We start from the raw sequence: 13,335 nt of genomic DNA on the forward strand, positions 1-13,335 counted from the left end.
ATTCCATCCTGGTCACAGATAACCTTGACTGAAATTGGTGTTCTGTGAAATTCCTTATGTTAAGCAGGAGAACATCACTGTCCATCTATTAATGCCAAACCAGTTACCAGCTGACAGGCTGCTTTTTTCTTTCTATCTGGTTGCAATCAAGACTGCTTAGATTGAAATCCCAGTTTCCTGGCCAGTTATGAATTTAGGCAGTCAGCTTGTCTGAGAATTATTTCCTCATCTATAAAGTGCACATAATTATAGTACCTATTTTAGAGGACTGCTCTGAGGATTAAATGAATTAATACAAGTAAAGTGCTTGGAACGATGCCTGGCATACGATGAGTGATCAAGTGTACTTTGTATTAACACTCTATGTCATACATCATTCACCACATATTTATTTTTGCACATTGTGACATGGTAGAAATGAATTCTCTTGGAATTACCAGGAACTGATTATAACACTGGTATAAGTTATAAAACTGGTTCTTTTCAATACAAAATAATTTACATTTTTAAAACAAACATCATGACCACACTTTATCTAGTCTGCAGTCTTTTCCTGAGTTTGGGTCGCGATGAATTGAAACAAAAAGTATTTAAAATTATCCAATTAAAAAAACGCCCCTCATTGCTCTTTTTTCCCCTGTATTAGAGAATAGGATAGTGCTATCTACTCCCCACGGATTTATTTAGCTTCTAACTTTAGGTTTAGGAATTAAAAAAATAAAAAATCTAGTAATCATCTGTCTGTTTCGCAGGAGCATCAAGATGATGAAATAACTAATGTATGTGGAAAACAAAACAAAACAAAACAAACAAAACAAAACAAAACCCTTTGCCTTTTAGATGATCTCAGAAACGATAGGCAGTAGTAGCGGTTCCCCGATGCTGGGAAATGTCGTAAAAGCCACGACAGAGCATTTCGGCAGTGAAAGTAAGTTTGACATTCTGAGGCTCCCGTAGTCCAGCTTGTTTTAATAGTCAAAATGGCGCCGCCTGTTGAATGTCCCATGTGCTGTTTCCGGTTGTACTCGGAAGCACGATTCCCAGCTGTAGCTGGAGCTGTTAGCAGTTGCCAGCGGTGTGAATTTTCCTAAAAGTGCTCGCCGCGAAGCCAGCCAATATGTCCAACAGAAACAACAACAAGCTGCCCAGCAACCTGCCGCAGTTACAGAATCTGATCAAGCGGGACCCACCGGCCTACGTGGAAGAGGTGGGTTTGCGGCGCGGCAACGCTAGAGGCCGAAGCGCGACTAGTTATAGACACCAGTGGGGCCGGGAGGCGTAGAGTGGAGCTGGGATCCTGGCTGGCCACGTGTTCTTTTAGGTTTTGGAGTCTCTTGGGAAAAGAAAAAGGCTTGAGAAGCGACACGACTCAGAGTTCGTTCCCCACTTCTTGGAAATCTGTCCCTTTGGATATTTTTCCAGCTCTGTAGACCCCGCTGTCACAGAAACACCCTTAAAGACCTCATTTTGCTTTAGGATTTATTTCCCGACTTCACAGCGGTGGAGAGACAAATGGTCCGCCCCTAATCTGTAACTTCCATGCAGGTTTCTCAACCTTTTCTTTTCAGGAACCCGTAACTTGAACTAGTTGGTAACACTTGATGAATCTTATGTTAGGATGCTTTCTACCGACGTTCGTTTCCAAGCCGAGCTGTGTGTGGTAGGGCTGTATTGGGAAGGAGGTGGTATTCTCATGTATAAGAGATGTATGAGAGACAGACACCAGAGCTTAGTATATCCAGTTAAACCAGGATTTAAACTCATCGGAAGCTGGCATGACTTGGATGTCAGAATCTTTTCGGGAAAAGGTGAGGTTGAAAAATTAGATTAGGTCCAGATTGTGAGGGACTTTGTATACGGACGTCATACGAATTATGAACGTTGAAGGTGTTTGAGTCAAGTGACAAAATGAAAGTGACAATTTTGATATGTTAATCTGGCAAGTGTTTTCTTCATCTGTCTGACAGGCATTAAACAAGAATCTGCTAGGTGTTTGCTGCAGTTGTTTAGGCTTCTTTCTCACTAAATTATGATTTTTTTCCAATGGATAATACAATTATTCATTTTTTGACTGCCTTTCTCCTTTCCCTTCTTCCCCAATTTTTCACGTAGAAATATTTATATTAAAGCTTTAAAAAAGAGCGATGTGATTTAGGTCACCAGTAAAGAGAGCCTTTCCCAGAATCAAGGCAGTGAAAATAAAGAGTAAGGAACAAATACAAGAAATTAATATAGGCGAGGCTCTAAGATGTGTAAAGCACTATTCAACCATCAACAGAGCAATAAATAGTCTATATAGTGCTGTATTTAAGAGCACTGGTTTCAAAACTAACTCTAAATTCTAGCCCTGCTTTTGACCAGTTCTTTCAAAAGGGAGCATTAATTACTGAGCATGTTTTAATATGTAAGGAGATTATTCTTACCACAGAGAATTGCTTTTTTATTCATTTAACAAATACACATGCAAATCTATACATATTTTACCTACTGTGTGTCAGTATAATTCTAGGCACTGAGGATACAATGATAAGACAGATATGAGAGCCTTATTCTTTTGAATTTATGTTCTAGTGATGGTAGACATATAGTGGTAAGGACATGAAGAAAGTAAAACTGAATGAGAATATGTCCTTTTTACCTCAAGGCAGTTAGTGATGGCTGGGCCAGGTAGGGTGGGGGAAGAAGTGGGATAAGGATCTTGCCAGGAGCATACTGAGTTCTGAGGCACTCTCCTCACTCCTGTCAATAGTGGTATGGAGTCAAGAAAGAGAGGGTCTTATCTGAAGCATGGAGGGGGCTTCAGGTCTCTCTTAACTCCTACTTGTGGAGAAAGATGGAGGCCTACCAGTTTTGTTGGAAATCAAGAGTTGTTTTCTGGCCATGCTAAGTTTAAAATGTCTGGTAGACATCTAAACAGAGATATCAGACAAGTAATATATGAATGTGGAGTTCACTAGACCAGTCAAGGCTGGTAATATCAAGAAGTACTCATTCTCACAGTGTGTCTGTCTATCTGTCTGTCTCTATTTCATGCACATACATACACTCCTTAAAAGTGTGGTCTAGGGATAGAGAGTAGATACATGTAAGTGAGGCCTGGTGAATTTCAACATTAGATTGAGTTGCTAGGATTAAACATAATTAAATGAGATAATGTACACAATGAGGTTGGCATATAGCAAGTGCTGAACAAGTGGAAGCTACTATCATTATTTCTGTGCATCTATTGCTTTTGGCTGTTAACATATCCTATCTATACCTCCAGGATAAAATCTCAATTAGTATTTAGAAGAGGGGAATCTTGACTGGAGTACTTTGTGTATTTGAGATATAAATAATTTACATTTTCTGGCCTGATATTTTTCTGCTGATGTCGGTGCTCTGTACACATCGAAAATGTAGTAGGAGTTATTGGGACGGTAAATGGCAGAATAGAGCCAGAATCTGAGTTTTTGACTTTTATTTCACTGTTCTTTACACCAGGGGTCCTCAGCCCCCAGGCCAAGGATCAGTACTGGTCCATGGTTTGCTAGGAACTGGGCCACACAGCAGGAGGTGAGTGGCGGGCAAACGAGAGCTTCATCTGTATTGGCAGCCGCTCCCCAGTACTAGTATCACTGCCTCAGCTCCACCTTAGATCATCAGGCATTAGATTCTCATAGGAGCACTGGCCCTTGGTGCCACAAAGATTAGGGACCGCTGCTTTACACCACACTGCCTGAATTTTAACAGTAAAAGAAAAAGCCTTTAGTTTACCTATGATGTGCCTAAATTTTTCAAAACTTATTTTGAAGAATACAGATAAGGAAAAGGTAGTGTATCGATATACTTTTGTACATCTTTTTCTCCATGTTACTGTCAAAGACTTCTACAAAGTAATTTTTATTCCCTGCTGAGAAAGTCATTTAATAGAAGGTAACAAACTTAAATTTATTTTTCTACAGTTTCTACAGCAATATAATCACTACAAATCCAATGTGGAGATTTTCAAATTACAACCAAATAAACCCAGCAAAGAACTGGCAGAGCTGGTGATGTTTATGGCACAGGTAAGAAGATACTTTCTGAATAACACAAAAACCAGTTGTTACATATCGTTTGCAGAATATTTTTCCAGTAATACCCAGTCTCATTCCATTTGGAGTAAAAATGTCATTTAAAGAAAAACATTTTTTTAAATTTTCTCTCTTTGCAAATTTTATTTTTTCCATATGGTGAGTTCAAAGATTTTGCTAGACTTTTTCACAGAATCAGCCAGAGCAAAACTTTCAAACTATTTGTTTTCTTCAAGTTCATTATAAAATCAGATTCTAAATTATGTCACATATTTTACTAAAACTAGAGGAAATGTGAATGGGGTCAGAGTAATTCGCATGTAAAAAAAGATATGGTTTGGAACCATCTACTGTGAAATAGTCTTTATTCTTCTATTTTAGAACATCCTAAATATGTGCCTATGAATTATAGGAAAGAAAAACTTCAGAAGAGTCTTGTCTTTGTTACAGATTGGTCACTGCTACCCAGAACACTTAAGTAACTTTCCTCAAGAACTGAAAGATCTTCTCTCCTACAATCACACTGTCTTGGATCCAGATCTTCGAATGGTATGATCGGTAGTGTGGTTGATACCTGTGCTTGTGTTATTGTCTGTGCATGTAATATGTGTTTAAATGAGAACAGCCTCTCAACTAAACATCTTTCCAAAATATTAATCAGAATATGTCACCTCGTCCTTAAAATCCTTCTATGGCTTCTGATTTATTCGTAGAATAAAACTCAAACTTATCGTGGCCTTCAAGTCCCTACGTGATCTGCTTCCTGCCTGTTTTTTTTTTTAAGTCTCTTCACCTTTTCTGCTGCACTTCTCTCTGATCTTTCTGTTCTTCCAGTATGCTAACCCTCCCAGGATGCTCTTTTGCCTCTTTTGAATAGATGGTTCCTTCTAGTCATTCAAATCTTATATGCATGAAGAACCTTAATTACAACTTATAATTTGTATAAGCTTAATAATAAACTTACCCATTAAATATCCATTTTGATCATTTAAATGTTGTCACTTTAGTAGTTGAGATTGGGTCCTGGCTGAGATCCCCTTTACCAAGCCAGTATACCCATTTCCTTCACCTAATGCTCCCCCCCCCACACACACACACATACACTCCTGTTTCTCTGGAGCATTGTCCTCAGCTGAATGGGAGCCCTAGCCCCTGGAAGGTAGCCCTCGAAGGAAGCTCATGTCAGGTACCTGACTAACCCAGCGGTACAAAAGCACAGCCCCTTCCCTCATGGTGAGTCCTGATTTGTGCTGCAGTTTGTGTTCCAGGGCTTCTTTGTGATCGGACTAAAGCTAGTCTCCAGCCAGGTGCACATTCTTGCTCAGCTTCCTTTCCTCTGCCCTATCCTGCTGCCTTACTTCCATTTTAAAAGAGAGCACACCCAGACAAATCCCTGTAATAGAAACCCAACCTTAGGCATTTTTAAATTTTATACATCAGCCTTTTAAACACCTTTGCAGCAGGTTGAACTTACACAAATATTATGATCACAAAACATAGTGATATCTTATACCTAAACTTGTAAAAATACTAAGTCCGTAGATTCAATTTCGTTTCTTATTCTTACATTTTGAAAGGCTTTCTGTAATTCTAAGATTTTATTAAGATTTTTAAGAAAAAGACTACAATCTCAGACAAACCAAGGTTGAAGACTTAGGGTTGTTAACTGATTAACTCTCAAGTTGGAACATGGGACCTAGCAGCACAGCCCAAGAGGTTTCAAACCTGAACCATTTAGTCAGAACACTTAATGTCATGGAACTTTTCAAGTTCCTCCAGGTTGTATAGGTTTGAGATTTTGACTGTAGAGACCCAATGTCTTTTTAAGTAATTAGGCTTTTAAGTTTTGTGTAGATAACAGCACCACACTAAAATGGTCAGCAGGCATTATTAAATAAATAAACGTGTGTATGTTTCTTTATAGTATTTTATAATGATTAGTAGGTTTTTATAAAATAATTAGTAGAGATGTCCTTTGCTAGGAAACAAGGGATTGAGTCTGTGTAATTAGCATTAGAGGAATCACTTAGAACACACTAGCGACATCCTCTTTTTAATTAGCTTGTTATTATAGCCACCAATCATTATCAAGCTCTGAACTTTTTTCTACCTAATATATTTGTTCCCTTTCCAGGACTTTTTGAATCATTTCCAAGTTTTTCTGTATGCTTTCCTGCTTATATAGGTGGAAACAGACTGTATTTCTTAGTAGAAGAAACAAAATATCCATGTAATTAACTTATTACCTAATAAAATCAATAAAATGATTTTTTTTATATTTCTCTTTCTTTGGCAATGTAACTACCTTTTTATATACTTTTTGTTAATTTTTTTCTATTAAAAATTATTGGGGTAACACTGACTAATAAAATCAAATAAGTTTCAAGTGTATAATTCAACAGTATGTCGTATATATATGGTATTGTGTGTTTGCCACCCAAACTTAGATTTCCTTCCATCACCAACTATTCGACCGTTTTAAGAATTATTATTTTTATTATTTTATGTTCAGATTGTCATCACCTTGCCATTGGGTGCTTCTTAGTCCTTTGAGTAGTGCTCCTGATGTTTTTGAAAGCTTCCTTGCATTCCGGCAGAAATAGTTCCAAAGCCTTTCTTACTATTTTTCTTGCCCCAAGACTTAGAGTCAGCTATTCTCCAAGGACTATTTGTTCCATCTAATGGAAAAAAGTATTAGAGGCGAAAATTTGAGCAATAAGCATACTTATGAAAGTTGGTGGTAAAAGTTCTACAACTGCTTTGGGGGCATTCTTGGTGCTAACAATACTTGAAAAGAATGCCTTGTAAGGTCACAAATTCAGATTGGTTATTCCAATTTAGTGTATTATGTTACTGTTACCCCACCTTTCTCATCTCTGTGGATTCATTGATCACTGGAATTTTGTCACATATTGACCTCACGTGTAAAGCAGCCACAATGTATCAATTAATATGACCCTGTTTTATTTCCTTTGTGACACTTATTATCTGAGATACTCCTGTTTATGTGCTTGCTTGTTCATTTCTCCCTCTTCTACTCCACCCACAGTGTATAAGGTCCATGAGGGCAGAGACTGTCTGTTCTGTTCTGATGCTTAGAATAATGCTTAGTTAGTAGAAGATGTTATGCTCTTTTGGGATATACATGCTCCATTTTCTCATTACTTTTATCTTATAGTATGTTTTCTTTTCCTTCCTGAGACATTTTGCAAAGCTTTGATCTTGCTGAGAAATAAGAACCTCATCAATCCGTCAAGTTTACTAGAACTCTTCTTTGAACTTCTGCGTTGTCATGATAAGCTGCTGCGAAAGGTAAAGAGCAGAATTGCTTTATACATCTCATTTTTCCTTGCAATGACATAAAACTTGTAAATTCTTGATGCTTCACATTATTGGATACACTTAAGAATAATTATAAAAGGAAAAAATCGACCATGGTTGTAATAGTTGAACTTTTATTAAGTGCTTACTTTTTGCCAGATACCATTCCCAGAGCTTTTTATGTATTTTATCTACTTACTCACGAAATGAGATAAAGTTTATTTTTATTATTATTATTATCATCATTTTATAGATGAAAAGGCTGAGGCACAGAGAGGTAGAGTAACATGCCCAGAGTTACACAGATTCTGAGTGGTGGGGCAGGAACATAAAACCAGGCAGTCTGGCTCCAGAACCCAAGCCCTTTTCCACTGTACTGTATCGACTAGCTAAATGAGAGCATGACTAGACTCTCAGTTATAACCGCCCAACCTTAGCCCTGCCAAAACTAACCTTTTTTGTTATTACTATTTTTCTATGACTTTGTATTTGCTTTTATAAGTAAGATTAGAAGCTGAATGTTTATGAAAGAAATTTAAGAAAGAAAAACAAGTTCACATTCATTAACTTAAACATTTTTTTTTCAAAGTGTCCAGACACTGCTAACATTTGATTTTAGCAATTGTACTTCTTAGTCTAACTTGTGGGATAAAAGTCCATGGGAGCATATTCTGGGCACTAATGATATATGTATTGCCAGTATTGTCTTGCAAGCAGTTGGGGGCTCAATAAATGGAGCAACTTTCCTTTTTTTAAAATAACAATTTTATTGAGATATAATTCACATGCACTATTCAGTGGCTTTTAGTATATTCAGAGTTTGCAACCATCACCACAATAAATTTTAGAACATTATTATCACCTTCCAAAGAAACCCCATTTCCATTAGCAGTCATTCCCCCATCCCCCAATCTCTTCTAGCCTGAGGCAACTACCAATCTACTTTTGGTCTTTATAGATTTGCCTACTTTGGATATTTCATATAAATGGAGTCCTGTAATGTATAGTTTTTGTGTCTGGCTTCTTTCACATAGTATAATGAATTCAAGGTTTGTCCACATTCTAGTATGTATCAGTACTTCTTCATTCCTTTTTGTTGCCAGGTACTATTTCATTGTGTGATTATACCATATTTAGTTTATTCATTCATTAGTTAATGGACATTCAGGTTGTTTTCACCTTTTGGCTATTCTGAATAATGCAGCTATGAATATTGTGTGAACATTGGTGTGGAAATATGTTTTTATTTTTCTTGGGTATGTAACTGAAAGTGAAATTGTGTTTATATGGTAATTCCATGTTTAACCTTTTCTGGGCAGCTTTCCTTTTACATTTTAGCTGCTGCCTTTGTTTTGTTTATTCTGTGAAATTTTTTCATGATAAAATGAAAAGTAATATTAAGTCCTCCTGTACGTTTGTACTTTTCTCCAAATTGAGCAAGGTTTGATATGTTGGTTAACGTATACATTTTTGCTTTTTTTTCTCAGACTTTATACACACATATTGTGACTGATATCAAGAATATAAATGCAAAACACAAGAACAATAAAGTGAATGTAGTAAGTACCCTTTTGTTTTCCATGTTTGCAGCATTGTACCATCAGTGTATTAAGTTTTCTTTCTCTTTTCTTTAGGTATTGCAGAATTTCATGTACACCATGTTAAGAGACAGCAATGCCACTGCAGCCAAGATATCCTTGGATGTGATGATTGAACTCTACAGAAGAAATATCTGGTAATATATATTTGCCTCTTAAGAAATAGAATCTATTATTCATTTATAGTTACTGCAGAGCACTTACGCAAATATTTTGCTTGCTTTTGAGTTCTTTAATATACTCTGTCATAGGTTAAGTTGGAAGTAAAAATACAGAGGCAATACAAATAACGAATAGCAACACTGACTACCGTAAAATGGTTCAAGAGCACCTACACTTCGTATTACCTCATTCATTCTTCAGAACAATGTAATGCAGCTTATCTGGAATTATCTCCATTTTATAGGTAACAAACCTGAAGTTCAGAGTTTAAGTTTAGTGGCTGATAAAAGGCAGAACTGAAATTCAAACCCAGATCTTTCTCTTTTTTTTCTTTTTTTCTTTTTGATCCATGTGAACTTTTAATATAATTCAATATAGCATGTATCATTTCAAATCTGACTCTGAAACCTGTGCTCTTATTAATCTGCCACTCTGAAGATGTTGAAAGCATTTTATCCTGTATGTAAAATAAAATGTTTTATAAACTTTGATTTGTTGGTATATTGCCCCCAACTAATGTCTTTTGCTTTTCTTTCACTAATTTATTTTTTACTATTAAATATTCATTGCAATAGAAAATTTGGAGAAGCTAGAAAAGTTTTTGAAAAAATTATAGTCCCACTACCTCAAGACAGTCCTGTTAATAATTTATATTTCCTCCTGTCTTTTCTTTAATGTGAATTTTTAAATATGTTTGAAATTTTACTATATTAATGGTTTTTTATTCTGATTTTGTTTGTTTCACTTACCTTGAGGTTCCTGTGTCATTAAAATTCTTCATAAAGTTCATCTTAATGGCTGTGCAATTTTCTGAAGTAAGACTGGGCTAAAATTTAAATGTTCACCTATGGTTGACTTTTTAAAATATTACAACTATGAATTCTAACATGTCAGAAATGTTTATTATTGTTTATTTTGTGCCATTGTCTATGCTATCAAATACAGTTGAATGAAAATTTACTTTAAAGTACTCGTTTATCTTCCCACAGGAACGATGCCAAAACTGTCAATGTGATCACAACTGCATGTTTCTCTAAGGTCACCAAGGTGAGTGCTGTGTGAAGGCAATATCTGTGAGTGGTCTGCTTCTCTAGATAGAGCGTGAAGGAGGTAGTATGTGAGGAAGAGATGGTGTGTGGATATGCAGGTCATGCTTACTAATGCTCTCTTTGTGCTTAAGCTGCCTCACCAATCTGTGCTTTAGAGAAGTAAAAAAAAATTACCATGAGTTTTTTAAATGCTGTGTATTAAGTGATAGCCTCAGTGTTTATGTTTTCCCCTGTGATTCTTGACTGTTATTTTATTGAATTCAGGCACAGCTGAAAGAAATTTAAGGACCTGTTTGACTTTCTCTTAGAAGGGCTGTAATGTCACTTTTTGTGTGGGGGATATTGAAATTCTTGAAAGTTTGCTTGAAGGATAACTACTGTGTGGAGTATGGCTGTTTTTATCTAAAGTTTTTTTTTTAAGTTACTGTTGGCTCTCAGCATTCATGGGTTTCAGAGTATTTCGAAAAATACTGTTTTTGATCGGTGATTGAGTGAATATGCAGATATGGAAGGCTGACTGACTGTATGTGTTGATTTAGGCCGTTTTGTATAAGGGACTTGCGCATCTGTGGATTTTGGTATCCGCCAGGGTCCTGGAACCAATCCCCTGAGAATACTTAGGGACAACTACATATATATATTTTAGGATGAATCACATTATAAAAACATTATGTTTTAATTAAGAATGAGCCCAAATCTTACCACTCTTTGATTATTTTCTTCAGCTCCTAGTTTGTACTCTTGTATAAAATGTAGACAAAAGTATTCTTTGTTGTAAGCTTGGGTGTGTAATAGACTTTATTCTGATTGCTCTTTAGATATTAGTTGCTGCTTTGACATTCTTCCTTGGGAAGGATGAAGAGGAGAAACCGGACAGTGACTCAGAATCTGAGGTTAGTTTAATCATAGATGCTTCTGAGCTTTATAGTTTATCAGATTTCATTATTGCTCTCAGTACAAATTTTGAAGTCCATGACTGCTCAAGTTAGAAACTTATATGTTACTTTATCCTTATTGAGTTCTGCAATGCTGAGATTTTATCCTGTTTAGAATTTATCACATTCAGTAAGTTTGGTTCAATAATAAAACTTAGATTAATTCAGCCTTGTTCTTAGTTCTAAAGCAGTCTATATCTCACTATATAAACTCAGAATGAAAATTGCTGCAACATTTTTTTGAGGTAGAATGTCGACATAGAAGTTTAGAATGAGGGAAGGGAGAGGCGTAATATGACATCTTTAAAGTGAAAAAAAGATTTATGATGTCGCAAAATTGTCTTTATTGAAAAATATTTTTTATTAAAAATTTAAAAAGATTAAAAAGAAAATCAAAAAAAATTTCCATTTTAGCACTTCGGTAACAAGAAAACTAGAATATGTAATGACATCTTTTAATTTGTAATTTTATTAAATAATATATGAACAGTACATTCTTTTACTTCTTGATTTATTTTAATTAGTTTCAAGTATACAGTACATTGGATAGACATTCATGTAATTTATAAAACAATCCCCCTAATTGCTTCTTCTCTCCTCTGGTTTTCCACCTAGCCAATATATTAATGCTAACTGCATTCCCTATGCCATGCTCCCCATCCCTATGACCATCTATCAACTATTAATTTGTACTTTTTTAACCCTTCACCCCATTCTCCCAGTCCTTCATCCTCCCCTTCCATCTGTCTATCACCAAATTGTCCACCGTATTTGTGAGTCTCAAACAGTACATTCTTATTGTGAAAAATTTCAGATTTATTTTTTTGATAGCTCATTTCTTTTTTTATTAGCTTTAGGTATACAGTACATCAGTAAGACATTTATATAGTTTGTGAAGTGATCTCCCGGATTACTCTGTCACTCATCTAGCTCTACAGATAGCCATTATAATACTATTGATTATATTCCCTGTGCTGTCATTCCTTTTATTTTTTAAATTAGTTTCAAGTATACAGTATATTGGTTAGCTATTTATATAGTTTATGAAATGATTCACCTGATTATTGTATCCTCCCTCTGGCTCTACACATAACCATTATCTTACTGCTGACTGCATTCCCTATACTGTGCTCTCCATCCCTGTGACTATCAAATACTATCAACTATCAACTACTTTATCACTTTCTCGCATCCCTCCCACCCCGTCCACCTCTGGCTGTCACCTGATTGTCCTTTATATTCGTGGGTCTGTTTTTGATTAGTTTGTTCTTTTTGTTCTTTAAATTCAGCATATTAGTGAAATAATATGATATTTATCTTTCTCTGACTGATTTCACTCAGCATAATACCCTTTAGGTCTGTCCATGTCATTGCGAATGGTAGGATTTCATTTTTTTAAATGGCTGAGTAACACTCCATTGTATATATGAATCATAACTTCTTTATCCAGTCGTCTGTTGATGGACATTTAGATTGCTTTCATATCTTGGATATTATAAATAGAGCTCTCATGAACATAGGGGAGTGTAGATCTTTACGAATGGTTGTTTTGGTTTTCTTTGGACAAATACCCAGAAGTATAATTGCTGAGTCAAAAGATAGTTCTATTTTTAATTTTTTGAGAAACTTCCAGATTGTTTTCCATGGTGGCTGTACCAGTTTGCAATCCCACCAACAGTAAATGAGGGTTCTCTTTTCTTCACATCCTCGCCAACACTTGTTGTTCTTTGATTTATTGATGATAGCCATTCTAACAGGTGCGAGGTAATATCTCATTGTGGTTTTAATTTGCATTTCTCTGATAATTAATGACCCTGAGCATCTTTTCATATGTCTATTGGCCATCTGTATTTCCTCTTCGGATAAAAAATGTCAGATTTTGTATATTAGTTTTCTTGACCTTGTCTTATTTCCACTTCCCAGTCCCTTTTTCACAGATAACCATTCAGTTTCTCATGCATTTATATATGGATTGTCTTATGTGTGTAATAGGTTTTTAAAATACGTAATTAATATATATGATATTCTGCAACTTGCTTTCTTTGTGTTTGTGTGTATGTATATGTGTGTGTGTGTGTGTGTGTGTGTGTACCAATGCATTTAGATCGTCCGTTAGTACATACAGATCTACCTCATCCTTTTAACCTTCATGTAGTGTTTCAAAATGTGACTATATTATAATTTAAGCATTTTCTTATTGATAAATATTTGTTTC

General features: G+C 35.7%; 1 protein-coding gene across 1 annotated transcript in view; it reads left to right on the forward strand.

The window, feature by feature from the left end:
• The first annotated feature begins 976 nt into the window (after positions 1 to 976).
• SDAD1 (SDA1 domain containing 1) overlaps positions 977 to 13,335 on the forward strand; it is a 30,011-nt gene continuing 17,652 nt past the window's right edge. The window contains exons 1-8 of the mRNA XM_016156047.2: positions 977 to 1,207; positions 3,945 to 4,049; positions 4,506 to 4,604; positions 7,257 to 7,367; positions 8,864 to 8,935; positions 9,011 to 9,111; positions 10,126 to 10,183; positions 11,004 to 11,078. Coding sequence (XP_016011533.2) covers positions 1,118 to 1,207; positions 3,945 to 4,049; positions 4,506 to 4,604; positions 7,257 to 7,367; positions 8,864 to 8,935; positions 9,011 to 9,111; positions 10,126 to 10,183; positions 11,004 to 11,078 — 711 coding nt within the window. The 5' untranslated portion in view covers positions 977 to 1,117. The remainder of the gene's footprint in view (positions 1,208 to 3,944; positions 4,050 to 4,505; positions 4,605 to 7,256; positions 7,368 to 8,863; positions 8,936 to 9,010; positions 9,112 to 10,125; positions 10,184 to 11,003; positions 11,079 to 13,335) is intronic.

Source organism: Rousettus aegyptiacus, unplaced genomic scaffold (genome assembly GCF_014176215.1).
Source record: "Rousettus aegyptiacus isolate mRouAeg1 unplaced genomic scaffold, mRouAeg1.p scaffold_m13_p_10, whole genome shotgun sequence".
Lineage (NCBI taxonomy): Eukaryota > Metazoa > Chordata > Mammalia > Chiroptera > Pteropodidae > Rousettus > Rousettus aegyptiacus.